Source organism: Barbus barbus (genome assembly GCF_936440315.1).
Source record: "Barbus barbus genome assembly, chromosome: 44".
In the NCBI taxonomy this organism is placed as follows: domain Eukaryota; kingdom Metazoa; phylum Chordata; class Actinopteri; order Cypriniformes; family Cyprinidae; genus Barbus; species Barbus barbus.
Window position 1 is genome coordinate 10,188,645 of NC_136722.1, and position 25,690 is coordinate 10,214,334.

Sequence of the window (25,690 nt, forward strand, 5' to 3'; positions counted from 1 at the left end):
TATAGACAGAAATGTTCTTCAAAATATCTTTCTTTTTTTCACAGAAGAATTATAGTCATACAAAGTGATGTCCGAGTCCAACTTGTCAAATCCAAGTCGATTAAAAAGTCTGGAACGTATCTGACTCCGAGTTCAAGTCTCAAGTGTCTTAAATCTACAGGTTTAGAACAGGAGGGTGAGTAAATGATGACATCATTTTATTTTATTTCATTTCTTGAAACAAATGATACATTAACTCAAATATATATATATATATATATATATATATATATATATATATATATATAATATTTCAGCTAGTTGCTCATGCAATATTTAGTTAAAATTTTTAAATATTGTAGTTATTTTAGTACTTAAATTTTAAACAAAATATTTATTTATAAAAAATATTTATATTTTAAAATAAAACTTAAATTTAATGCAAAAAAACTAATAAAAATTAAAACAAAAACAGAAAATCAATTCAAAATATTAACAACCACTTTAATAGTGTATATCAATGATACTAAAGTAAAACTGTTTCAAAAGAATTTATTCAAAAATACATATTTGCAAAATAGATTTCAGGCACTTGAACATGACAGAACCATCAGTTTAGTATATAACACAACAGTGCAGGTAATGGACTAAAAAGAAAAAAAAAACACATTCACACATAAACAGTAACAAGAACTGCTGGAAATGTTTGTATAAGTGCGACATATTCCATTCAGGTGGATGAACAGTTCTGCACAACAGATTACAAAATTATATACAGGAAAAAAACATATACATACAAGACTTAAACTTCTGTAGACAAACATGCAATCCAAAAGACTAAAAAACATTCACTCAGACCCAGTCCTTATTTTGCATTTCGCACCACAAATCATCTTGTGCACTGCACTTCAACACATTTATGAAAAAAATTAAGACACACAAGGATAGAAATGTAATAAATTAAGGCAATATTTAATCACTTGAGGAATCAAAGTGCAATCCATTTGGAAACATCAGAATGAGTTACAATATTCCCAGGTACATTCTCCAATTGAGTCCATCGCTTTCAATGCAGGCCATTCTGCTCAATGTACATTTTGGAAAGGGACGCCGCCATGGACTTGGCCAATTCCTCGTCCCTTTTGCGCTGCACCTGGGTGTGACGGCACCAGTCATCATACTCCGGGTTGGGCTGGCAGCTGTCCAGCAGCACATCATAATGACCGTTACTGAGCCAGCTTAACCATATTGCCGGATTAGACAAGTCCTCTTCACCCAAGTAGTGCACCATGGTTGATACCGTTGGGCTTTCCACGCTACCTCCAGTGGTCAAGTAGATATTCACATTTAGCATCTGACTCATGGCCAACAGCTCCGGATAGCCAGCCCATGCGCCGTCCTGCGCCGCATTGATCAGAAACTCCCCGACGTCGCCTTCGATTATGGGGTTGAACTCCTCCAGGTGGTCGGCGATGTGGTGCATGGTTTGCTCTCTCAGCTCCTTGTGCATTGACTGGTCTCCATAAGATGCCTTTGAAACGGCCCGGTACAGGCAGTTCCCATCAGGGATGATGTGAAAACGGTATTTCTGTCTGTCGTGGAGGTATTTGTTCTGTTTCTCCACTTCGGCCAGGTAACGGGTAACCTTGTTGTCGACATTGCTTTTGTTGGGTGTCGCACTGGGTTCCTGAAGGATGTGCAGCTCGAAGACTGGATTATCATCTTCAACACTTTCCTGCCTTTCTAGGCCTTTAAGACTTTCATATGAATCAGATGAGGGTTTTTGCACAGTTCTGGAGGGTGTGGCATCACTTTGCAAACATGGCTGGAGTCTCCTCTCACAAACTCTGTAACTGTCATTATCAAAAAACCTATCGTAGTTAATTGAATTTTTCTCACTTATCTCATCCCCAAAAACGTCTCTTCTGGGGTCTAAATCTAAGACAGAGTCAGAGTGGTGATGATCATCTCCGTTGACTGCGTAAGAAACTCGGTTGTAGTGCGTCTCCAGAGGTCTACGGTTTGTTCGCGGCTCCTTCGCGATGTGAACGGGCACAGATCTCTCCACGCCGTCCGGTCGCGTGATGATAATCTCCGCAGTAGAAGTGTAGAAAACCGGCCTCATCGAGGTGGCTTCATAACATGAAAAAGCAGGCATGTTCGCGTCAGTCTGTCCCCCTCGAGACAAATATTCCGTGTGTGTTTCTGTGGCGCTTCCGTTAACGGCGTTTCCGACCACCTCCAAAGAGCTGGAACTTGTCGCTGGTGCGTTATTGGCGACGCTGGTGAGAGTTACGGAAACTTTTCGAGAGGAGCCGGGGTAGTGTGTTAACGCGCTGCTGTACAAGTGCATTTTAACGTCCTCCCTTTATACAACACGTCTTTGGCCTCGTTGTTACCGAATGATTACAACACAGTCCAAAAATACTCTCTGTCATCAACAGCAGTGAATGTGTAGGGCGCGTTTCCATGGATCCTTGTTCCCCGCTGCAACAGAGTTTTCTTGCGTCAGCCCCAAAGCAACCCTAATTTTAGCCCGAGCACTGGTGGTAACCGGACCCCCGGTCTCTGACACACCGCCCGAGCCGAAGAGACGACCCGCAGCTCGCGGGAATGCGAAAGATGTGATGTGTCACTGGGACTCTCGGCGCTTCTCTCGCTTCTGTCCGTGTTTACGCTAGAGCGCGCGTCAGGGCGGCGTCGCCAGATTGGAATGCGTGCAGCTTGCCAAGAGGCCGCGGGTTCCCATACAGCTCTGCAGACCACACTGCCTCTCAAAAGCGAGGAAGTCCCGCCTCACACAAAACTTCATTGGTCCTACTTTATCAAGAAGAGTTGGCTGGGAATCGCCTTAAGCATATTAAAGACTTTTCTGAGAAATGTACGTCATCAATTTTATTTTTTCAATACAGACACGCAAATACTTTTCTCGTTGTAGCTTTCATCTCATGTTTTCCTTATATGGTTTTAAACTTCCATTAGACACTTTGAGTTCCAGAATTGTGAACATTTTGCTACACACACACACACACACCTAATCCACTAATCCCAGAGTTCCCGAACATTCTGACTCAAAACCTCATCCCTCATGACATCATATTCTGCAAGGAGAGTCTCAACACTATTACTGCACCTGTTCTGAGAGTTAGTCATTCATTTTTAAATGGTTCATCTATCTATCTATCTATCTATCTATCTATCTATCTATCTATCTATCTATCTATCTATCTATCTATCTATCTATCTATCTATCTATCTATCTATCTGTCTGTCTGTCTGTCTGTCTGTCTGTCTAAAAATTATTAGTATGAGGAAATGATGTCACTAGGCAGATCACGGTTAAATTGAAGGTCAGTCGAAACGGCATGAGTTTTAAATAGCTTCCACATAACTCTCATGCATAGTTCCACTGTGTTCTCAGTTCCTCTGTGCTGACATAGCCTGTCTCCATAAACTGAACTGGAAGTGGATATGGCCCTTTATGCTTGTGTTACTGAAGGGGAATATATCTAATGTATTTCAAATATCTTCTGCACCTTCCAAAAGATATCACTTAATACACTGCCTATTTTATTTAATGCAGAGCGTATGTGCACAGAATAATACGGGTTACGCAACATATTTATTTGGAATTCTTTACTTCTCTTGAAATCAAAATATTTTGATTTTTTTTTTTATCTTATTTTATCTGAAAAATGAAGCCATGAGTTTTTAGGTTTTTACCAATAGGGGGCAGACAAATGCTTCTGCGACACTTTTGTTCAAAGCGTCTGCTGTTGCGCGATGTAACGCCAGGGGGAGCTACTGGTCTCTCTTAATCGGATATAAGCAACCCGCCTTTTTGACTTCGATGAGTGTTACACAATCTAAAGTGAGCTGTCTCAGGCTTATGAGAAATCGTGAATCATCACGTTTTCTCAGATCTATTGCAGAGACAACCAACATAAAGACATTACCTCACCGAGTTTAAATTATTTCCTTTAACAAGGACGATGCAATGATATGATTTTTGTTATAATATCCGATTGCTGCAGACATGGGCTATTGTTTACGCGTGTGTGTAGTCAGAAAACCTGTGCTCTTATCATCAGCAGTAAATTGAGAATTAAGGCCAGCCAAACGCATGACGCATGCACGCCTCGCATGGAAAAGTCAACGACCTGACCTATATCCACTGACTCCAAACACAGCTCTCTAAAGCCTTTACCATCATGCGCTTCGGTGTTTTGACAAGCAGATCACGCTTGGTTTTGAAGGTCTGTGTCTGAATCATATGTTTTGGCACATATCTAATAATGTGAGTAATGCATGTGAGCACGATTTGACGCAAAAATCTGAACTGTTTTGGTTTATGCATCAAACTGGAACAACAACAGATGGACGTAGGGCTCCATACGCAAGAGAGATAATCAGCGTTAAGAATTCTGAGACTGCTGTGATTTGAATTAGGGACGCGTCACCAGGACAGCTGAAGAAACAAGCGATTCTTGCTTTACAACCATTTAATCCCAAAGGTCAACTGGGTATCACGCAGGGCTGCGCCAACAGGAAGCATCGCGCACTGTTTACAAATGGAACCGAGAACTAATGCTTATTCAGAACCGGTTCCATTTAGTAAATTTGTTCATGGCGTTCGAATTATTTAAAGGTTCTAGAACACTCGGAACGCACATTTTATGACAGTGTTCTATGTTCTTGCGCTACTAATCAGCAGCGCACAACAGCGACTAAATCTAAAGAGCCAGTGTAGTCCCGAATCCCGGACAAATGACTCTTTCGAGTCGGTTCTTTTTAATTAATAATAAAAAAAACATGTACAGCGCCACCAGTGAAGTCCGGTTTTCGAACCATTGACTCGAATGAGTCGGCTCTTTTTACTGATTCACACATTTAACGTCCTAGGTCAAATGAATCTTTATAGTGAATCAAAACACTTTATTGAATAAATCTGACTCGCTCACTTTACAGCAAGTTATTACTTTCGTAACGCAAAAACGAAAAAAAGAGTCTGTTATTTGTAGGCTTACTCAAACTCGCGAGATTAAATAAAAAATGCACATAGTAGCATATGTTTTGTAGTCATCAGTGGTATCATATAACAAATAAAGCTTTGTTTATTTCGTATTTTTATTTAATATTAATACGGCCAACTGTTGGGTTGCATATTTGATCCCTTTTTTAAAAATCTGTAGGAGGTAAGATAAACTAAAAGGTAAACATGTTTTGCAAGAATTGTAGTAAACTGGTTTTTGATGTGTTGCTGTTCTGTTAGCCTAAATTTGACATAATTGACTAATAAGAGCCACATTTTCCTAAAGTATTCACCAAACATTAATCGAACCATGATTGTTAAGAAAAATGGGAAGCAAATTTATTGCATTCAAATTCCATCCCTACTGGCATTCTTGCAACAGCATCATGGACATCTGTCACAAATAAATGCCGCATTGCACCTGATAACACATCAACACTAGTAACACAATTTTTGCCATATGAACACGAGTAACATCCAAACAGTGACAGAAAAACAAAGCGCCATTAAACATATTGTTTTGGAATAGGGCGCCTAACAGAAGTATGCTGATGAAAGCAGTCCCAAATATATCCCTGCCATGTGTCTGCCTCTTGGTAATGTTAACCTACATTCATAATAAACCCGCTTCCTGTCTCTCTGCCGCAGTCATTAAAGGGAAACGTGCAGGAACTAGATCCAATTCAATGTCCTAAACACGTCTCCACAAACACATTCCGCGCGCTGGATCTTTCTCGACACGCGTTTTAGATTCGGATCGGTTGGTCAAAAGCCCTTTTTCTGTCTCTTTTTATGCTTTTTTGTATGTCTGATGTCAGATTTTTCCCTCTTGCCCTCGGAGGGGGAGGATCTAACCGCGTTGAGTCACGCAGCTGTCAAAGATAGCTGTCACCCAGTTTCCACATCAAACACTGAATGAGACGCGCAGCCTGTCCCAGGTACCCGACAATGTGTTGCGTCTCCGACAAATGAAAAACGCGCTCCGCGGCGATTCCTCGATAAAAAGAAATATTTCGCTCGATACTTTGTAACAATCTGGAATAATACAGTTGTGTGATTAAAGCGAGGAAGAATCGACCTCCTTGTTGCCAACGTGAAAAGGGGAATTTTGACGGACATGAAGACCAAAAAGGGTATGTATCTTCTCGATATGGGTGATAGCGGCGATATATGATAGATTTTTATCGGTGATTGTAACGACTGGATAGAACTTGTCGATGATGGTTGAACAGAAAATGTCTGGCATACTGCTATTGTTTTCCGCTGCAGACAAAACAGCCTTTTTCTCACCATGTGCTGTCACGAGCTCGCGTTATTAACACGCGTGTTTTTATTCACTTTAATTTTGTACAAACATGCGTATGTAATAGTGTATTTATTTTAGATGTTTTAAAGTGTTGTTTCACGAAATCTACTTCAAATAGTCTCAAATGTAACTCTTCTAAGGTTAGGTATAAAATGCCTTCGTTTAATAGCCTTTGGCTTGGAAAAAAATGTTCACGCGCTCTGAGTTTCTCATAACACTGACTCAAGTTTTGTTATAGGAATATGAAGGGAACTTTTTAAGTGTCGTTTTTAATTTGACGACTGCTCTTTTTTTTGCTTTCATCGCATTTGGACATTGTGTAGTGGTTTCAAATGTGCAACAATAATTGCTGACCTCCTTTTGTGAAGTTTGTGTATTTCGCGCTGCTTCCTCGAGGCGACGCTTTCACATTCCCTCCGACCTCGTGTTTCTCACAGCACACAATAGAGCCCGAGTTATTCTCTGTTATTAAGTTAATGTTTCTCAAATATTATGGCGTCTAACCGCATGGAGAGTCGTGTCAGCCTTTCATCTGTCACCTGACGTGATTTCATGAGTTTTCATCTTGTGAAAAGTAAAAAAAACTGAGTTTGAAATGTCCTACAAGCGACATTCTTTTGTTCGGTCTTGAGATTTGCAACAGGTTCCCCTCCCCCTCCTCCTCATGTTGGCCGACGATAAAATTACTCTTCATCTTCAAAAGTTCAGTCGTTTTCTCACACAACATTAAAGATAGATATGTACGTGATTTCACTTGTTTCGTTTTTAGACCATGAAGCGTCCCACGCGCTCGAGCTGAAGTTGGGGAAAGTTTTGTTTCACTTAAGAGTGCACATGAACTAAAAGTCCCCCTCAGCACTCTCAGTGAAGTGTGTTATTGACAAACTAACCGGTTTATGATAAGTTGGAACAAGTAATGATATTCAAGTCATAATTATAAGCAGGAAAAAGTTGTCAGATTTTCATTTAAAGGGATAGTTTGTCCAAAATCAAAACTCACCCTCATGTTATTCCAAACCTGCATGACTTTCTGTCTTACACAAAAGGGGATGGTAGGTATTAGTTACAGACTCAATCATGATTCACCGTTTTCATACTTTTAAAGTGAATTATGCTATCTTTCTGTTTAACATCACCTTTTGTGTTTAATAGAAAAAAATATAGAAAAAAAGTCATGCAGGTTTGAGTGTGTGAAAATAGGATTAACTGGCCCTTTAAGTGAGTTTTAAAGCAAAACAGTGTCTTTAACCATAGTTTGTTCCAGTTTTTGTGAGCTTACATACAGTATTTACAAAGGCACAATGAAACATTGACACCGTTTAGTCTTTGTGACACCTCTGCTCCAACCATGAATCACATGGCTTTGCTTGACAGCAGGGATGTGACACATCAGCTGCCACACACACACACAGACGCACGCTTATACATGCATACAGACGGCCAGGCGCTGTTGTGTAGCATTCAGCGGTTGGCATTTTGGAGGGAGAGACAGTGAGTGTAGGATAGGGGGAGGAGGAGTGTCCTCAGCAGGGGTTGGGGGGTTGATGTTTGACTGGGTGTCTTTTGTCCTCCTCCACACACATGGGTACACACTGATTCCCAGCTTACTCATTCAACAGACTATTACAAACACATTGCTATTACATAAACCTAACTTCATACTTTTTCTGGTTCTCAGAGCCTTCATGTGCACATATAAAAGGAATAATGTTGTAAAATTCATAGTTTTTAAATGGTAATATTTCACGTCTCATGACTACAGGTGTGTTGGCGATGTCCGGAAGTGAGACAGAGGACGAGGACAGTTTGGATGTGCCTCTTGACCTCTCTTCAAATGGAGGAGTGTCAGGCAAGAGGAAGAGGAGAGGAAACTTGCCCAAAGAGTCAGTACAGATACTCCGGGACTGGCTCTACCAACACCGCTACAATGCCTATCCATCAGAGCAGGAAAAAGCCCTGCTGTCCAAGCAAACTCATCTCTCCACACTACAGGTACAGAACATTTTCAGAAAGTGCTTGTATGTGGCCTAGTACAGTCCAAGGAAACTAAAAAATACTACAAATAAACAAAAGAAAAACTGCATGTCACCCAGCCAATCAGAATATACAAAGTTCCCATGATTATGGAAAACTTAGATTATCAGGGAGTGTTAAAACTTTCAGGCGCTTATTTTTTTATGATTTATATACTCTTTATTTCAATTAAAATAAATATATAAATACGATTTTTAATAGTTTCAGTTAACAACAACACTGTTTCAAGGTCTATAAAAATCTAAAAACAGAAAAAAAATTCTGTGGTGAGGATTTCTCTAGTGTCAGTTTTTTTCTGAAGTATTTTAATGTCTAGAAATTGCATTTGTGAATGGCATATCTAAAACACTGTATATACAAATAAATTAAAATATGTAATATTAAAAAATGGATTGAAAGTCATGGAAAATCTTTGGCCAAAAGGTTTGGGAACTCTGAATAAAAAGGGTTTGAATGACCCAAAGCAGTTTCTGAAGTTATGCTTCAGAGAAGGTCTGAAGTTTCTCATGAGTGCTTGTTTCCGTCAAGAATGTGAAGGGGAATTTTTCAGTTTTCTGCTTTGTTGATCAGTAATCTATTTATGCTTCAGTTAGCTGTCATCAATGTCTAGTTCAACTGACGTGTGAAGGAAACCAAAAGGTTCAATGTCATAAGCAGAGAGCCAAAAAAATTATGCGTCAGAAGAAAGAAAGAGTCAACTGTTTTTGCTAGCGCTACTGCGCTTAAGATCACACGTTCTGTTCCCGCTGAGTTTTAGCCTCATATAAACAACACTTCCTGTGATTGCAGTCAATGGAGAGAATTCCTGTGGACAGATGAGTGAATAACTGTTTTGAGTCATCTGAGATGTGGCCACATAGAGAGAGAGAGAGAGAGAGCGAGGGAGAGAGAGAGAAAGAGAGAGAGACTTGCTTAGACACTGGGCCAGGAATTTCCCCTGCGCTCAGCCAGCTGTCTCACTAACAATAGGGAGACACAATACACACACATTAACATAGTGAAGACTACCAGGCTCAGGCGGACCGTTGGATACACAATACAGCCCCATTACCCAGAGAGCCAAAGAGGCTTCTCTTCTGAAGAGACTCGCTGGAAGACAATACAGGAACATTACCATACTGAGGACTGAGTCTTTAAAACAGGCTCTTCAGATACTGAGAAAGAAAAGTTATAACTCAAGTTATTTCATTATAGCATTGTGTCAAGTCTGTGTATTAGGAATATATGCCAGAATAGAATTGTGAAAGGCAAAACAGCTTTGCTTATTTTGTAGCATGTGTACTAAGTTTAAATGTATCAAGCTGAAAATGTAATGTTTGAGAAATAATTTACAGTATTGGCTGGGTGTGTACAAGTACGTTTATTATCAAAATAGACAAATAAAATCAAATCAAATTCAACATTACGAATTAATTACACATGTATGAAGAATTTTTATATTATTATTTGATGGTTCGTAGATGAATAGAGTTTATTTTCCATGCATTTTTACTAAAACTTTCATGTAAATTATCAGTTGCCTGTGGTGCGCAGTCTGCATTGAATAAAAAGGCCAACAGAGTTCAATTGTTGATATAAACTAGGTGTTGACAGTCGGCTGTTACCTCACGGTAGTAATTGACCTTTGTGGAGATCCACACTGAAGTCAAGCATTCACATGTGTTTTCTGTAGTCTGAAATGTTGGATTTGCATTAGAGTAGATCTCAACGCCCCCTCAGGTGAGACTCACCAGAGCCGTGAAAGATACAGCGCTATTAGCATGATTAAGGCCTAAAGCCCTTAGGCCCAACAAAGAGCCCAATTTGAGGGATAAAGGTGAACGGTTACTTATGTGATTGAGAGAAATCCTCACCGTCGAGAGCTTCCTGATTTCAACTGCCAGCTCAGCTTTTTAAAAGAGGAAAAACAAAAATAGAGTCAGAGAACCGTCACATGTTAACTCAATACAGCTTCATGAATTTCCATTTTAAACTCAAGCAAGACAGTGTGCAAACAAAATTAAAGTGTTTTTAGGACTATAGGCTTTGAACTTTAAAAGTTAAGAAGTGGTAAAATGTAGAGATAGAATGTGAGGTTATTCTTCTTTAGCAATATTTTTTATTATTATTTATATTTGTTTATTTTAAAATAATGTTGTAAGCTTTTACCTATTTAATGTATCATAATATTTTTTTTTTAATTAAGAATAATTAAATGAAAAAAATAATTAAAACATTTCTTTTTATTTTCTGATTCACTGTTTTAAACAACAAAACTACTATTTCCAGATTAGTACAGCTTGTTTAACTTTAGATCTGCTTATACATTATTGGATTTTAGGACATAATGTATATTATGGATGTAAATAAGGGAGAAAAAAATGATGACAAACATTGTCTTGTGATACCAATATATTATTGTATGTGATGTATCATAATCTGTTCTTCCCACTACAGGTGTGCAACTGGTTTATAAACGCCCGGCGACGACTCCTTCCCGAGATGCTCCGGAAAGACGGCAAGGACCCCAACCAGTTCACCATCTCGCGACGGGGCAGCAAGGGCGGCGAGATGCTCAGCGACAACTCCCAGTCCCCAAAACACGGTATGCTCGCTAACGGAGAGGACCGCAGCAGCTACGACCCCGGCTCACCTCACCCGACCAGCAACACACCCACCTCTAACAGTTACTCCAAAAAGGCCCTGTCCCCCAAAACACCCCCCTCACCCGGACCTGTTTTACCCAGACCCTCTGTCATCTGCCACACCACCATCACCGCAGCCACACAAGGCATCGGCACGTCGACGCGTCTCGGGGTGGAGGGGGCCACGGAGCTGCCGCTCACAGACGTGGCCAGCCTCTTTGGGTGTCGCGGGGAGGGGAACGTCAGCCCCCAGAGCGGCCTGTTCAACACCCCGCCGCCCACCCCGCCCGACCTCACCCAGGACTTCAGCGGCTTCCAGTTGCTGGTTGACGTGGCGCTGAAGAGGGCTGCAGAAATGGAGCTGCAGGCCAAAAAGCTCCTCGCCTGAAGACATGGATGGATGAATGAAAAAGCTTCATCGATGTTTGTTTCTTGCCCCCCAAAGCCGAACTCCACCGGGAGTTCAAAAAACTTGACTGAGCAACAGAAAGCAAACAAGCATGGCCTGATCATTTCTATTTTTGGTAAATGTAAATCAAATTGATGAGGATTCCTTTATGTAAAGCATTTCAAGGTGCCTTGGCAAGTCAGTTCTTTCTTTTGTATTCCATTTATATGTAAATAAATATGTATCTTTTCGTTTTGTACACAGGGGACCAAAACCAAACACAGTAATATGACTTCATGTCTTTCCTTATTTTTACAAGAAGACAAGCTCTTCTCTCATTCCTCATGAGTCTTTTTTTCTCGTTTTCAGAGATTCGGCTCAATGATTGTGGATTTTGCCTCATTTTTAGAGAACACGTCTGATATTCTGCCTCGTTTTTTTTGCACAAAATGGCAGGTCATCTCAGTATCTTATCAACTCTAGCTTTCTCTCCGACAGACTCTAATCACTACTGCACCGGGTCATTCTGTGTCTCATAGATGTTCAGTTTTTTTGTATTGTTTTTTTGTTGTAAAGTTTCTGATGCTGTTAGTACGTTTCTTTTTTCCTTTCATTACTCTTGAGGGATATTCAGATGTAGCAGAACTATAGTCTGAGATTTCCTCTGAATACTCAGTGTAGAAACGGCCAGTGAATGTGCCCACATACTCCCCACCCCAGCCCTAAACACACACACACACACACACCTTAGACAAATGAGCTGGAAGAATGAACACTACATGATTAAGTTTTTTTAGTTTGTTTCTCTTTTTTTTGGTTTATCAAGTTGAGACCACTTTCAGAGGTTTAAAGGAAAGAATGGTTTTATGTCACCAAATATGTTGATTTCAAGGTTTTGGGACCTTAGACCAGTGCATTTACAGTAGCCAATGTGACATGATGCCCAATGATGTGACTTCTCCTCCTTACTGTGCAATGTATGTGGCAAACAGGGGTCACACGGTGTTTAAATAAAGTTTTGTTTTCTACAAAATGGGTGTTCATCTTCTTTCTTCAGCTTATCTTTAACTGCATTGTTCGATAAGTATGTTCATAGTAAGGTTCTTGCATTCAAGGCTGTTTTTTAATCTCTAAACAAAGAGTAGCATGGGAAAGCTTAGCCTTAAGATGACAGTTCTTTCCAGTAGTGTTTGAAAAATGAAATAGCATGTAAGGCCTGACAGGATAGGTGGATTGATTTCATAAAGTGGAAGGCAGCATGAGCAGGTACATCCAAATGAGGTGATTTATACTAATTCACCGCTGCCCTTCCTTGACATCTCGCACATATTAAAGGCATGTTCCTACAGGCTATTGCTAAATCATACTGACATTCTTCTGTGTGTAAGCTTCACAAGAACGCCAATTAGCATAATCCTGCATTTAATTAGCAGTAGCTAAAACCAGACGTCAACGATGGATTGCCAATGGCGTCTGTGAGAGTGTGTATGTCTGTGTATCTGAGCACAGACAATAAAGACGGATTAGCAGGGACACGTCTGTCCTGGATATCCAATCACACTCGGTTAGACAGCTGTTCTTTACTTTAGACTTCTCACTGGGCCGAGATCCAAACAAACAACTCAAAGGGTCATTGGTCTGGCTGGGAACTAGTGATCAAAGTGATTAGCAGCTCAAAGCAGTTAATTAACCGAACACCTATATTTAAAAAGACATTGCATTCTATACTGAAGACTTTTGGATGGAATGGATGTCTTTCACACATTAGATGTTGTCTAGGTTCATCTGTGGGGATGCCTGAAGGTGTCTACTAATAAGAGTCAAGGAAGATCTGTTCTCCTACTCAGGCCTCAGGCAGTGATTTAAAACTATGAAGCCTAGTTAATAGTAGGAAAGTATGTAAAAGGAAGTAATAGGAAGTTTAAAATCATCAAGGTTGTGAGATATAAAGTAAAATCTGTGAGAAATAAAGAAATGCAAGTCACCAGGACGTATCACAGTTACGAGACAAAAACAAAAAAAAGTTTAAAATTGTGATAGTCAACTTGTTGCAATTGCAAGAAATAAGAAAATGTGAGCTATGCATCTATTACAAGAAATAAAATCACAGCTGTGATGTATGATATTATTATTGTGAGATGTCACAACGGTGGAAAATAAAGTTGCAATAACAAAAAAAATCTAAATGTAGCTATAATAAATTTTATAAAAATTATAAAAATAATAAATTGTGAGATATAAAGTCAAAACTGTGATTTCGCTACGAGAAATAAAATCACAGCTGTGATATATAAAGTTGTACTTGTGAGATGAGATGTCACATAAGTGAAAAATTTGCAGTCATATGAAAGTCCTAATTTTGAGACAGTCATAATTTTAAGAAATGTTGCAACACTTACAACAAGTTTTGAGAAATATAAACAGTTGTGAGACATAAAGAAATAAAGTCGCAGTTATGAGAAATAAAGACAATTATGACAAACAAAGTTACAAAATAAATGTCTCTATGAGAGGTTAAACTGCAATTGTGGGACTTTCATAATTGCGAGATTTCGCAACAATGGCAATTAAAGTCACAAATAATTAATTCATTCATACATTTATATGGAAATGAATCACTCCATGGCTGTGAGCATCTGTAATGTTTTAATGATCAAAATTTCATACACGTGCCATAACATCAACAGTGTTGTTACAATAAATACAAAATGTAAGTAGTAAGATATCCTTAGATGTAGGTTACATTTACAATGAAGAACATTCATGTATTTACACAGTCATTTTGATAAAGTTTATGCTTTTACGAGAACAGTAAATACATAATATCCTGCCTTCATTTCCCAAAACATCGTGGTGGGTGCACAGTCCACATTTTGGCAACAATACACAGTCTAATCTTCTATTTTGGGAGATAAAACCCTAAAAAGTCAGGACTTATCACGTTGCCAGATATAAACTGATATTTTCACATCAGTGAATGACAACAGTTAAGAAAATGAGATTGTGATCACTTTCAGCAAAAACAAGTGCTATATTGTCTCACAAAATATCTCTCTATCTCTCATAAATATATCTTTAAATACTAAAAATGAAATGTAATCAATTCATATTTCAATAAACATTTCAGTATCATTTTTTACTAATAAAATGACATGGATTTTCTTTGTGTTAATCACTGATTGTCCAAAACAGAAAATATTCCTAATTTTGGTGTAAATTTGGACTGTAAATGCCATGAAATACTACTGAACACATTGATACAGAAATATCAATATGAATGGGTATTTTGTCATCAATATTGAATGCTTTAATTGGTACGGTAACATCTCCAGTATAAGACATCTTCATGATATACACGTACACAAACATACACACTCACACACATTCACACACACGTTATATAGTCTCCCCTGAGGCTATTGTGCATGACTATCATATATTCATAAATTAAGGCCGAGCGATTATACATCGATAATATTTCAAACAAACATTAACCACAGTAGAAGGGCTCTAGTGCATAATAACTGGAACTAAGAGTTTAGTTAATAAGATAAACACTAACAGGATCAAACTAAAGCCAATGCAACTGAACTGTCTATGAAAATAGAGAATGGCTGCACATTGGCTGCTGGGAAATTAATATCAATATATATATTTATAGTGATGTGTCTATCCACAGTGAAATATTCTGAGAAAGAAAAAAGAAATAGCTCTGTTTATTTAACATATTTAACAAGTGCAAATTAGTATTATCAGTTATTGAAACATATGAGAGAGTGCAGTTAGGTTTTGACTAGTATTGAGTAACCTGTCAGTGCAACTAAGATGCAGCGCTGTTTACAAATCAATTACATGAGCAGCACAAGAGTGTGATTCAGTGGTTAAAGTAGGTTTCCTTAAATAGGAAAATAATAAACTGATGTTATGTGCTCTGCATTGATACATGTGTTTACTTGCACTGTCTCCGCAGGGTTGCTGAAAGTATATACATCTTTGTATAAATGAAAACAAAGGAAATTAGCTTATCTATATTACAAAGTATCAACTGTGCTACATATCGGTTGAAAAAAGAGATGCCTTCAGGTAAATTAGGAAGCACTTGGGTACATGCACTTGATGTGGAAAAAAAACAACACACACACACACACTTGACTGACTTGGCCGAGGTTAAAGATTATCATGCTAACTTGTGATTATAAATATAATGAATAAATTACTCATCAAAATTTGAGTTTTTAACTAAAATGTGTATTACATTTATCGAGCTGTGACATTGCAGTTGTATTACTTAAAATGGTACTTTAAGCATTATTGAAAGTCAAAAGCAATGCTAAAGAGGGAAATGATGGTCTGCGAGTTTAATTGGGTCTTAAATATCTCTACAATTCCATTATAAAATACTGATATTTTACTTTATATTCATTTATACAAACATTTAGACAAATATAGTGAGGAGCTATATTAGTAAGCAGTAAGGAAAGAGTTTTATACTTCATCATTTATATATTTACAAAATATGCTAAATAATGTGCTTTTTTTTTTAAAGAATCTTATGCCAAGTTCAACAAAATGTCCATAACAGGGCACGATGTGATGAGTTTACTGCCAAGATAATTTGCCCATACTGAAAGAGAAACTGTTGAGTGACGTGACATGATCACAGCCAATCAGATGTTTAATGTTTAGTTATGAAGAGCGATTTCACAGTGGGCGGAGCTATTTAATGCCATAGAATTAGAAAATGTCATGTGTTGTTGTGGCCGTTCACACTGACAGCGATTTTATTGCTAGAGGAGTCGCTGTCGCTAAGATATAGTTACAATGTGAGAAATAAAGTTGACATTTTTGCAATTACGTTCAGCCATAGTTACGAGAAATAAAAACTCTCTGATATATAGGGTCACGACTGTGATATATTTATTATGAGAGTAAAAGTAATAAAATCACAATTATGATATAAACTCAAAATTATTACTTAAAATTGGAAAAAGATTGAGTAAAGTCACAATTACGAGAAAAAATCTCTTGCAATATAGCCTACAGAATCACAACTGAGGTATACTAATAATATGACTTATATAAAAGATATAAAAATGTAATTGCAAAAAATAAAGTCACAATTACGATATAAAAATCACAATTATCACCTAAACGTAATTAAAAATTATCGCTTCAATTATATGAAGTAAAGTCTCAATGAAGAAATCTAAAATATCTTGTGATATATGGTCACAATTGTAATATATGCGAGAAACAGTCACGATTATGTTATTACAATTAACATCTAAAACCACAATTACATTACGTTAAATCACAATTATGAGAAATAAAATCTCTTGTGATATACTGTTAGAATGTTAAATGCAATTGTGAGAAATAGTTATAATTACGATATAAAGTCGCAATTAACATAAAATTATAATTACGTTAAGTCACAACAATCACAATAATGAAATAAAAATTCACAATCCATAAAGCGTCAGTTGTGGGTCACAATTGTGGCTTTATAGATTGTGAATATTTATTTCATAATTGCGACTATTGTGACTTAATCGCAACCAAAAGAAATAAAGTAGTAATTCATTGATATAGCCACATTGCACCACCTTGTCATCTTTGAAAAATAAAGACTTCGCATCGCTTCATTGCTGTCAGTGTGAACGGGGTTTAATGCTGAATGAAATCCCTGACTGCCTGTATGTAACGTTTCATAACGTGACACATTGCTAATTTATGAATGGCTAATGAATCAGAGCCGTGAAGAGTGGCGTGTTCTGACAGCGCTTCTGTCAATGACGTGAACACGTTAAGCGGTGACAGATAAATGTGTCACATTTGACAGATACAACGGACATCTATGTCAGTCAAACAGGTGAGTGGCGCTGCTGAGGGGAGATGATAGTGAGCAGACAGGAAAGGAGATAGGATGGTTTGAGAGGACGGGAGAGGATGACCGAGTGGGAGGTTGAAAAATATGAGAAGAAAGAAGAGAAGAGGTGGTTTTTCCATTCTATCCCCTGATACTGAAAACAGAACAACCTCGCCCTGTCTCAGAGGTGCAGGGTGACACGTGAGAGAGTGTAATACATGTACTAAAAGCCTGACACACACATTTACATACATACACTGAAAATGTGGCTACATTGGTGTTAAAATCTTCAGAAGTGATCGGTATGTTGCCCTTTTAGAAGTTATGTCCTCTTTGAGAACAAAAGACGTATGGCTCTTACACGGTATAACTGCAAAAAACGACAAATTAAATAATAAAATTCAGTAGTGTGCATTATTTGGGCAGTAATATCAACAGACATAATAATATTTTGTATTTTAGGCATGAATATATATATATATATATATATATATATATATATATATATATATATATATATATATATATATATATATTATTGGTTATTTTAACAATTAAGTATAGAGTGTCTAATAGAAATATATTAAAAGTCTTTGGGAGTTTAATAAGGGAGCTACATCGCAAATGGCAGGACGTAGGAAGAGAGTAAAATTAAGTTGTAAATACATACAGTAGAAGCCCACAGTGAAGAAACTCTCTTTTACACAAAAAAAGAGGAGTGATTATGTTACAGCTACCCTGCCTTTGTCATTCAATGCTATTGTGTTATGGTTGAAGATGTGTGTGTGTGTGTGTGTCTATTTAGGCTTCTGAGCACCCCGGAGTTCAGTGTTTATAATCGTGTTTGGGCCTCTGGGATGTATATTTCGATGCTGTCGGCGCAATCTGTAGCAGAGCTCTGGCGCTGAGAGGCAGCAGCGCGTTTAGCCGCTAACAGCCGCTTACGGGCCTCCAACCGCTGGGAGCCCTCCAAAGACCGGTCTCTCACTAGCAGCATGGGACCTTTCCCCGGCTTCCTGGGTACCGGAGGGGGCACGCGCCTCTCCTGGACAGCAACGACAAACTGGTTAGTGCCACTCCTCGACGTAACACAACACTGGTAATGCATGCAATTGTGGGGTCATCTGTTGGGTCATCGGCAATATTTAGTTGTATTTGAGTGCCAGGCATCAGCCAAATATATGAGATCTTAGCTATTTTTGCCAGCTAAGAGTTGAAATCATTTGGTATGAGATGAACGGGACCACTGGATGTAAACCACATGCATCGTGCAATTTGGGAGCACGCCTCAAAACCAGATCACTGTCAAACACAGAACAAATAAAACAATAAGAAAATGAGCAAAACAAATCATATCAAAGCATAACACATGCAGCATTCATTAATAAAACATTAAAATAAAATATTAAATAATGAAGCAATAGACCTTAGAGTCAGAGTACATGCCATATTTAATCGAATGCAAATACAGAAAACTGTCCGTTCAATACATTAGTGCTGAAAGTTTGAATAAAGAACTGGTTGTTCTTTTCCATACAACTCCGATAAAAAGGAACTGGATCTGTGGAGCTTCTAAAAGGACACAAAAGCACCTTAAAAGCATTGTTAAAGTACTCCATGTGACTTGACATCTGCCCTAGCACTCTTGGCTTGTTCATAAGAATTTATGAGAGAAGTAGTTACGTCTGAATAACAAACAAATCATTATGTAATCAGTATCACTTTGATTCCTTTGAATGATTATTTGGTTCCGCTTACAAATTTTTAAAACATAAACCAGTTCACAACAAATTGGACTGATTCGATTCACAACTTAATGACTCTGACTTTCTGATGGCAGCAATTAATAGCTCATGTGACTCTAATTTAGATTTTTACATCACGAAAACCTATCGTATGACTTCAGAAGACCAGGAATATAATGCACAAGTCATATGGACTACTTTTATAATGCTTACATGCTGTGTTTGTGCCCTTCTTTCAGCTTGAAGGCCTCAGACTTCATTCATATGTGATAAAAGATCAAACTGTAGAATTAGTCAAAACAGTCAATTTTGTGGAAAAATATACCAGTTTGGAACAAGTAAATAATGGCAGAATTTCAATTTGGGGGAACTGTTCAATACAGAATGGCTTATTGAACAGAATACTCTTCCACCCCTCACAGTCTTGTTTTTGTTTGCATTAAATAATACAACATCTACTCTGACATATATCGAACAGTTACAATACACCAATCATTTATCTTAAGCACGCCAACGAAATGGCACTGCACTGTATTTACACTGTGTCGCAAATTAATATGTGTCAACTAAAAAAGCCATTTTTAGAGAGTGTGTAATGCATCTGGATTTGTGATGTAAAATCTGTACCTTTCTCTCAGGAGGCTCCAGTGCTTTCCAGTTGTTAGCTTTCAGCTGGTGTAGCTCATCAAACTTCAGGCTGATGTTCTCAATGGACAGCTGCAGCATGTCCCAGAATCCTGCCAGATCTTGAGACACAGGCCGTGGGTGGGCATTGGGATTCTGACAGCCAGAGAACAGATTATACACAAAACATGTTAATTAAAAAAAAAAAAGACATAATATCTAATTGGGTAATACTGATTTAACGCTGCTAAGGCTAACATGGACATTCAAGTGCAGCTCTGCTCTGATTGGCTGATGGATGTGCGCTCCATACATACCAAGTTTTCATCACAGAGCTGCCGGAACTGCTGAAATTTCTGCGACATCAGCAACTGAGCACTACCCACCGCACTACGAATCTTGCCGAGAACTAAGCACAGACAAAAACAAAAAAAATAGGGAATCAGCTGTGGAAAACCAGTTTAGTAAAAGAAAACTGAGTTGATGAGAGCACAGTATGAGAGATTCTACGCAGTAACACAGTAGTATATATGTTTGTCGCAAAGGCTTAGACACTTGGTTAATGTTTAAATCCTGTCTCTTTGAAGTGAGAAAGGGTCATAAATATCTAAGGCTTGAGAACCCAAATGCAGGAACCAGAGGAGCAGGGGGAGTGTTTACCATGCACACCAAACAAACACCCGCCAAAGCCAACGAGCCAAGACACTCACACACACACAGATCAAGAATGTGATGTAAAAAGATAGATTAAGAGTGAAGAAGAGCAAACAGCATACCAAACAGGGGCGAATTCTCTTAAAGGAAGCTAATGTTTGCCATGCGGGGGTCATATAAAGGCTTTTGCTGTGGCCTGAGGAGTGACTGCAGCATGTCTCTGTGGATTGGAGGCACGAGGCAGTTTAAACAGAGATCCAACGAAATGAACTCGCTCTGTTTAACACATGCAGCAGCAAGAGACCATATGGCAAACAATGTGCTGTCATCGGACAGATTAGCATATTTTATGTATTCAGGGAAAGAGAGAAGGGTTAGAGAAGAGAGAGAGTGGAAGGAGACAGATATAGAAACAGTGAGAGGAAAAAGAAAATATACAGAGAAAGAGGGAGCGAAAGAAACGAGGGAGACGGGTGGCTCCCTGCTGGTAGAAATGTCTGGTATGTGAGAGGGAGACAGTCAGGAGATAGATGAACAAGCAGGCTTTGTGACTGACACGAAGATGGTCACTGCGCCGTTTGTGTGGGTGTGTGTGTTCGAGCAGGGAAAAGGCGGGAAGTGGGATTAAAAGAAAGAGTCCGGCCGGAGGTAACCAGACTGTGAAATGACCTTGTGCACTGGTAGTTTTGTTAAAGTGGCTGATTATTCTCCAAATGACTTAGACACAGTCTGTACAAATGTCACGCTAGTTTTGCAACAAAAGGACTACTTGACTTTAAAATAACATGGTGGAATTGGAAATTCAATGATTTAGCTACAAAAGCCATTTTGCTAAAATTACTTTCCTGTGTAGTGTAGAATAACTCAGAAAATTGTGAGCTGCCCACCTTGGAAGGATTTATCAAAGATGCATTTGGAATATTAAAACCGAACATGCAAATCTCCTAAAAAAGTGATATTGAATTATTAATTCCAGAAATTAAATTGAAATTTCTAAATGAGTCTTCAATGACAAAATGCTGTTGAAACGAATTATCAAAATGATTCTACAATGACCCAAAATGCAGTTGAATCGAACAATCTAATGCCCAAAAATAGTTAAATCAAATATTCTGAATGAGTCTTCAATTACCCTAAATGCAGTTCAATATAACATTTGAAATGACCAAATGTTGTTTAAATACCCAAAATGTTGTTGAATTGAACATTCAAAATGAGTCTTCGATGAACCAAAATGCTGTTGAACCGAACATTCAAAATACTTTTACAGTGACCCAAAATACAGTTGAATCACATTCTAATGCCCAAAAATGCAGTTAAACCAAATATTATAAATGAGTCTTTAATGACCCAAATGCAGTCGAATCGAACATTGTGAATGAGTCTATAACACCGAAAAACCCATCGAAACTTCCACAACATCTATAATGAATGCTGTCTAGATTGGCAGCCTACTACTTTTTTGAAAGTCATTATCTCAGAGTCACTCACTGTCTTCTGGAAGCTCATTCTCTCTCTCATCCTGCTCCATCTGTTTGCACCACCCATCCATCCTCTCCACCTCTGCTTGCAGCAGTTTCAGAAACCAGCGTCCGTCCTGCGGACACACGGACCCTGACACCCCACTCGCATATTCCTCATCCATGGCTCCATCCATCCAGGGGTCTGGAGGGGGCAGAATGGAGGGATCAAAGCCCACGTCAGTGAAGTCATCTTGGACACAGGCATGGTAGTGGTTCCCAGAGCCCTGGATGCTGACAGTAGAAGTGGCTGCATCTCGGGACGGCTGGCGGACAATGGGCCCCTGGTGGGTCTGTGTAAACTGGTCGTCACCAAGACCCTCCAGAAGGTCAAGATCAGCCTGAACGGCAGTGGTGACGCTGTTGGAGCGTGTAACTCTGCGGTAGCTGGAAAAGAAAGATGAACCATGTTGTATAGTTTGTGTTCAAACTGTTGACCAAAATATGGTGAGAAAAAAATAATAAGGTTTTTATGGACAATTTCATTAAGTCTCTTAGGTTCACCAAGGCTGCATTTATTTGACTAAATATGCAGTAGAAACAGTAAAATTGTCAGATGTTATTATAATTGAAAATAATTATCAATTAAATTTTTTTTAAATGTAATTTATTCCTGTGATGGCAAAACTGAATTTTCAGCCATAAGTCCAGTGCATAGTCTATTAGTTAAAAAATTTTTTTACCCCAAATTTCTTTCATTAATAGAAAGTTAATTTAAAGAATACCATTTATTTGAAATATAAATATTTTGCAACTATGTTTTAGTGTCACTTTCAATAATGTAATGGGTCCTTAGTGAATAAAAGTATTAATTTCTTAAAAAAAAAAAAAAAAAAATCATGCTAGCCCCAAACGTTAGAATGGTAGAGTTTATTTTTCAGAATGTTATTTTAAAAAGAAAAAAAGTTATAATGTAAAATGTGGTTAATATGCTATTCTAAAAAATTCTAGAAAAATTTAAAATGAATGGAATGTCTATTTACACTAATTGCAAATAGCCCGCCTTGTTAACAGAGGCTATTTACACCAACTACGCCTACCAACGTGTGGTTGGGCTACACAGCATTTACAAAAGATGCCTGTCAAGCAACAGCAGCAGTAAGTAAAGTGCATGGCGGTAACTTTTGACGTGACCGCAATCGGCCAAATTTCGAATCTACCTTTTGCCGAACTCATTCTTCTCCCATTTCCCATCACATATCAGATTGGAAAAGCATTTATTTTCAATAAAAATAATGGGAATATTCAAAAAGTGGAAATAAAGTGCCTTACGGGTATTCAATTATAAAATGTAAATAGTGTAGGTTTCAGGCGTAGGTATATTGAGGGCTTTATTGTCCCAATAATGTGGCATCTATTTAATAATTTTATTAAAAAGAATTAGAATTCACACTCAATATGTTATTATAAAAAATAGAGCTATTTTCACTTTGTGTAAATAGAATCCATTGCTATTTCCACTTAGTGTAAATAGCATCTATGGCATTTAGTGCAAATAGCCACTGCCAAAAATTAAATCATTAAGAAATGTAATAAAAATCTAAAACATACTGTAGCCAAAAATTCCATTAAAATGAAGTATAAACATGCCTATGGTGCTTAAAAATGCTGTGAAATGAAATGTTACCAATGCTCCATAATGTTGAAAATGCTGTAAAAACAAACACTTCAAATACTTAAGATTAAAAAAAAATAAGTACATAAATAAATACAGTAACTGGCTTGTAATTTTCTGTTAAAACTTCCTTATAGGTAACTGTAGACCATGATATCAAATACAAGTGTAACAAACACACAGACACACACCTGTAGGAATAGAGAGGGATAGCATATCAAAGCGATCTGGCTAAGATCAGCTACTCTGTGTTTGCCTGGTGTGTGTGTGTGTATTGGAGATGTAGGACACCTGCTCTATTCAGGTGCACTGAAGCACACTGACATCTCTCACCATACCCTGAGTGTGTGTCTGTGCATCTGAGCGTTTGAATTTTGGCTTATTAGAAGGCGCAACACAAAGAATGATAGCACATACAGACCATAAATTGTGAGTATTTCTTTCATTTTTTCACGAACTGGAACGATCATTATTTTCACCCATCCTTCCAATAATCTGTGCCTGTTCTCCTTCACAACATACTGAGCTCTGATATCTTTTGTAACCATTTGTTTCCTATTAAAGACCATTTTAGATGTTGGTGTGCGTGTGTGTGTGTGTCAGAGAGGCCTGTTTCATATCAGTTAACTACTTCCTGTAGAGAGGAAGAGAGACAAATAAAGGGCACAAGAGAAAGAGAGAGAGAAGAGAGAGTATTCATTTCTTGTTCCGCTCACATGGTAGTAATCATTGCCTCCTGTAAATCATATCATAAGAGAGCGTGTGTGTGTGGTTCTCATGTTCATAGTTAAATGTAACTATGGCAGACTGCTTTACAACAGATTCTTTTTACATTTGAACCTAAAATACATAAAGTGGCCCCCAAAATATCTGGACACTTAAGCCACAAATAAAAAAGGAACACATTTCATTGTATTAGATGACAAAATATTAAACCAAATGGCAATGGCAAGAAATATAAATGACAAAACAATATGCCTAAATGAGTTAACTATTTCATTATTGTCCATGATGATGATCAAAACCTGACTTCATACATCCACTCAAAATCCCACTGATATCAGTTTACCATGGTACCATGACTGGAAAATGTGTCATAGCCAGCCAATCAGGTTGAATCTGGATTTTCCATTTATGTATTAGATGGTCTGTTTGAGGCTGAAACTAACCTATGGTGGACTCAAAGCTTTACATATTACCCAAAGCTATCAATAGACACGAGAACACCCACACACATTAATTTTTTCAAGATGCTTCTCCTAGAAAGGGAGGGCCACATGTTAAAGCCACTAAGACCACCACAGCACAGCTCTGAAGGGTGTGACATGGAAGACACCAGTGTCAGAAGTTCGCTTTTTTTCATTATTTAGCAGAATTACATTCAATGGCATATTTTCCTTTATTATTTTGTTTATCTTACATATCAAAATACACATCTATCTATCTATCTATCTATCTATCTATCTATCTATCTATCTATCTAGACATGAATTGGAGCTCAACAGTTTGTCAGTACCACATATGTCTTTGTATCTGCTATAGTGCACCTCCCCAGAGCAAAAGAAGCCAGACGTGATTGGTTTGGGGCTCATTCCTTAATTTCCTTCGTTCCTACCGCACTAAGGAGGAGGAAAAGAGTGTATGACGTGCTAAAGGACTCTCTACGTACAGTTCAAAGGCTCTGACTTCAGCAAGAAACAAGAGCAGACCTGTGCTAGGAGAGCCGTGTGTGTGTGTGCCAGTGTTTTACAGCTGTATTCCCTCTCAGTTACAAAGGCATGCTTCAGCAAAGTCCAAATACCGGCGACCTGTGAGGGTGTGTGTGTGTTATGTGTGTCCCTCTCTCACCGTCTAGGAATCTGCTGCCCTCAACTCCTCAATGCTGGCAGCTACCAGCCCAAACCTCATATACATGTGTACACATACACATATTGGTTACATTTCAAAGCCTAGTAAGCTCCTATATAGGCAGCTCCCTACTAAGACAGCATCTTAAACACAATCTGTAACAATCTACATTATAGCAGAGACTGATGTTAGCATGTTGCTATCAACACGATACTCTAATATGATAGTAAATAGTCCAGTTTTAAACTGAACTATTTTAATACTTACCCTTATTGAATAAAGTAATCCTGATAATACACGTACATCAAGGAGCCATCTATTCTGCAAGATGTTTTTTTAGTTTGTGCATCTTCAATATGTCAAGATGTTTTCTAGCAGATGTCAAATAGACGTTTGAGATTTAGAATGTATAAAACAACTGACATCTGAAAGACATTTATCAGATGTTTGTA

At 38.1% G+C, this 25,690-nt stretch overlaps 3 protein-coding genes across 6 annotated transcripts in view; 1 reads left to right on the top strand and 2 right to left on the bottom strand.

Annotated features, from left to right (window-relative positions):
• Positions 1–514: 514 nt before the first annotated feature.
• Positions 515–2,669, bottom strand: LOC306863484 (uncharacterized protein). Its single transcript, XM_079406833.1, has one exon. The coding sequence runs from the start codon at positions 2,330–2,332 to the stop codon at positions 1,046–1,048; it is 1,287 nt and encodes a 428-aa protein (XP_079262959.1). The 5' UTR covers positions 2,333–2,669; the 3' UTR covers positions 515–1,045.
• Positions 2,670–4,167: 1,498 nt separating this feature from the next.
• Positions 4,168–12,393, top strand: LOC306863377 (homeobox protein TGIF1-like). 2 transcript variants are annotated; one of them, XM_079406679.1, is made up of 3 exons: positions 4,168–4,235; positions 8,080–8,309; positions 10,788–12,392. In XM_079406679.1, the coding sequence occupies exons 2-3, from the start codon at positions 8,091–8,093 to the stop codon at positions 11,361–11,363; spliced, it is 795 nt and encodes a 264-aa protein (XP_079262805.1). In that variant the 5' UTR covers positions 4,168–4,235; positions 8,080–8,090; the 3' UTR covers positions 11,364–12,392. The 2 variants fall into 2 exon arrangements, with proteins under 2 accessions (XP_079262805.1, XP_079262804.1); XM_079406678.1 differs by lacking the exon at positions 4,168–4,235 and adding an exon at positions 5,709–6,144 and having other exon boundaries at positions 10,788–12,393.
• Positions 12,394–18,064: 5,671 nt separating this feature from the next.
• LOC306862950 (disks large-associated protein 1-like) overlaps positions 18,065–25,690 on the bottom strand; it is a gene marked incomplete at both ends in the record, with an annotated part of 48,153 nt that continues 40,527 nt past the window's right edge. For 2 of the 3 annotated variants that reach the window (XM_079406063.1, XM_079406061.1), the window contains 4 exons: positions 18,065–18,277; positions 19,605–19,757; positions 19,919–20,010; positions 21,747–22,162. In XM_079406063.1, coding sequence (XP_079262189.1) covers positions 18,065–18,277; positions 19,605–19,757; positions 19,919–20,010; positions 21,747–22,162 — 874 coding nt within the window. The remainder of the gene's footprint in view (positions 18,278–19,604; positions 19,758–19,918; positions 20,011–21,746; positions 22,163–25,690) is intronic. The other variant, XM_079406062.1, reaches the window with a different exon arrangement.

Bases quoted from the DNA above. Each gene is read 5' to 3' on its own strand.
- LOC306863484 (XM_079406833.1), bottom strand. From the start codon at position 2,332: ATGCACTTGTACAGCAGCGCGTTAACACACTACCCCGGCTCCTCTCGA.
- LOC306863377 (XM_079406678.1), top strand. The intron at 8,310-10,787 runs GTACAGAACATT...TTCCCACTACAG, and splicing joins CTCATCTCTCCACACTACAG to GTGTGCAACTGGTTTATAAA.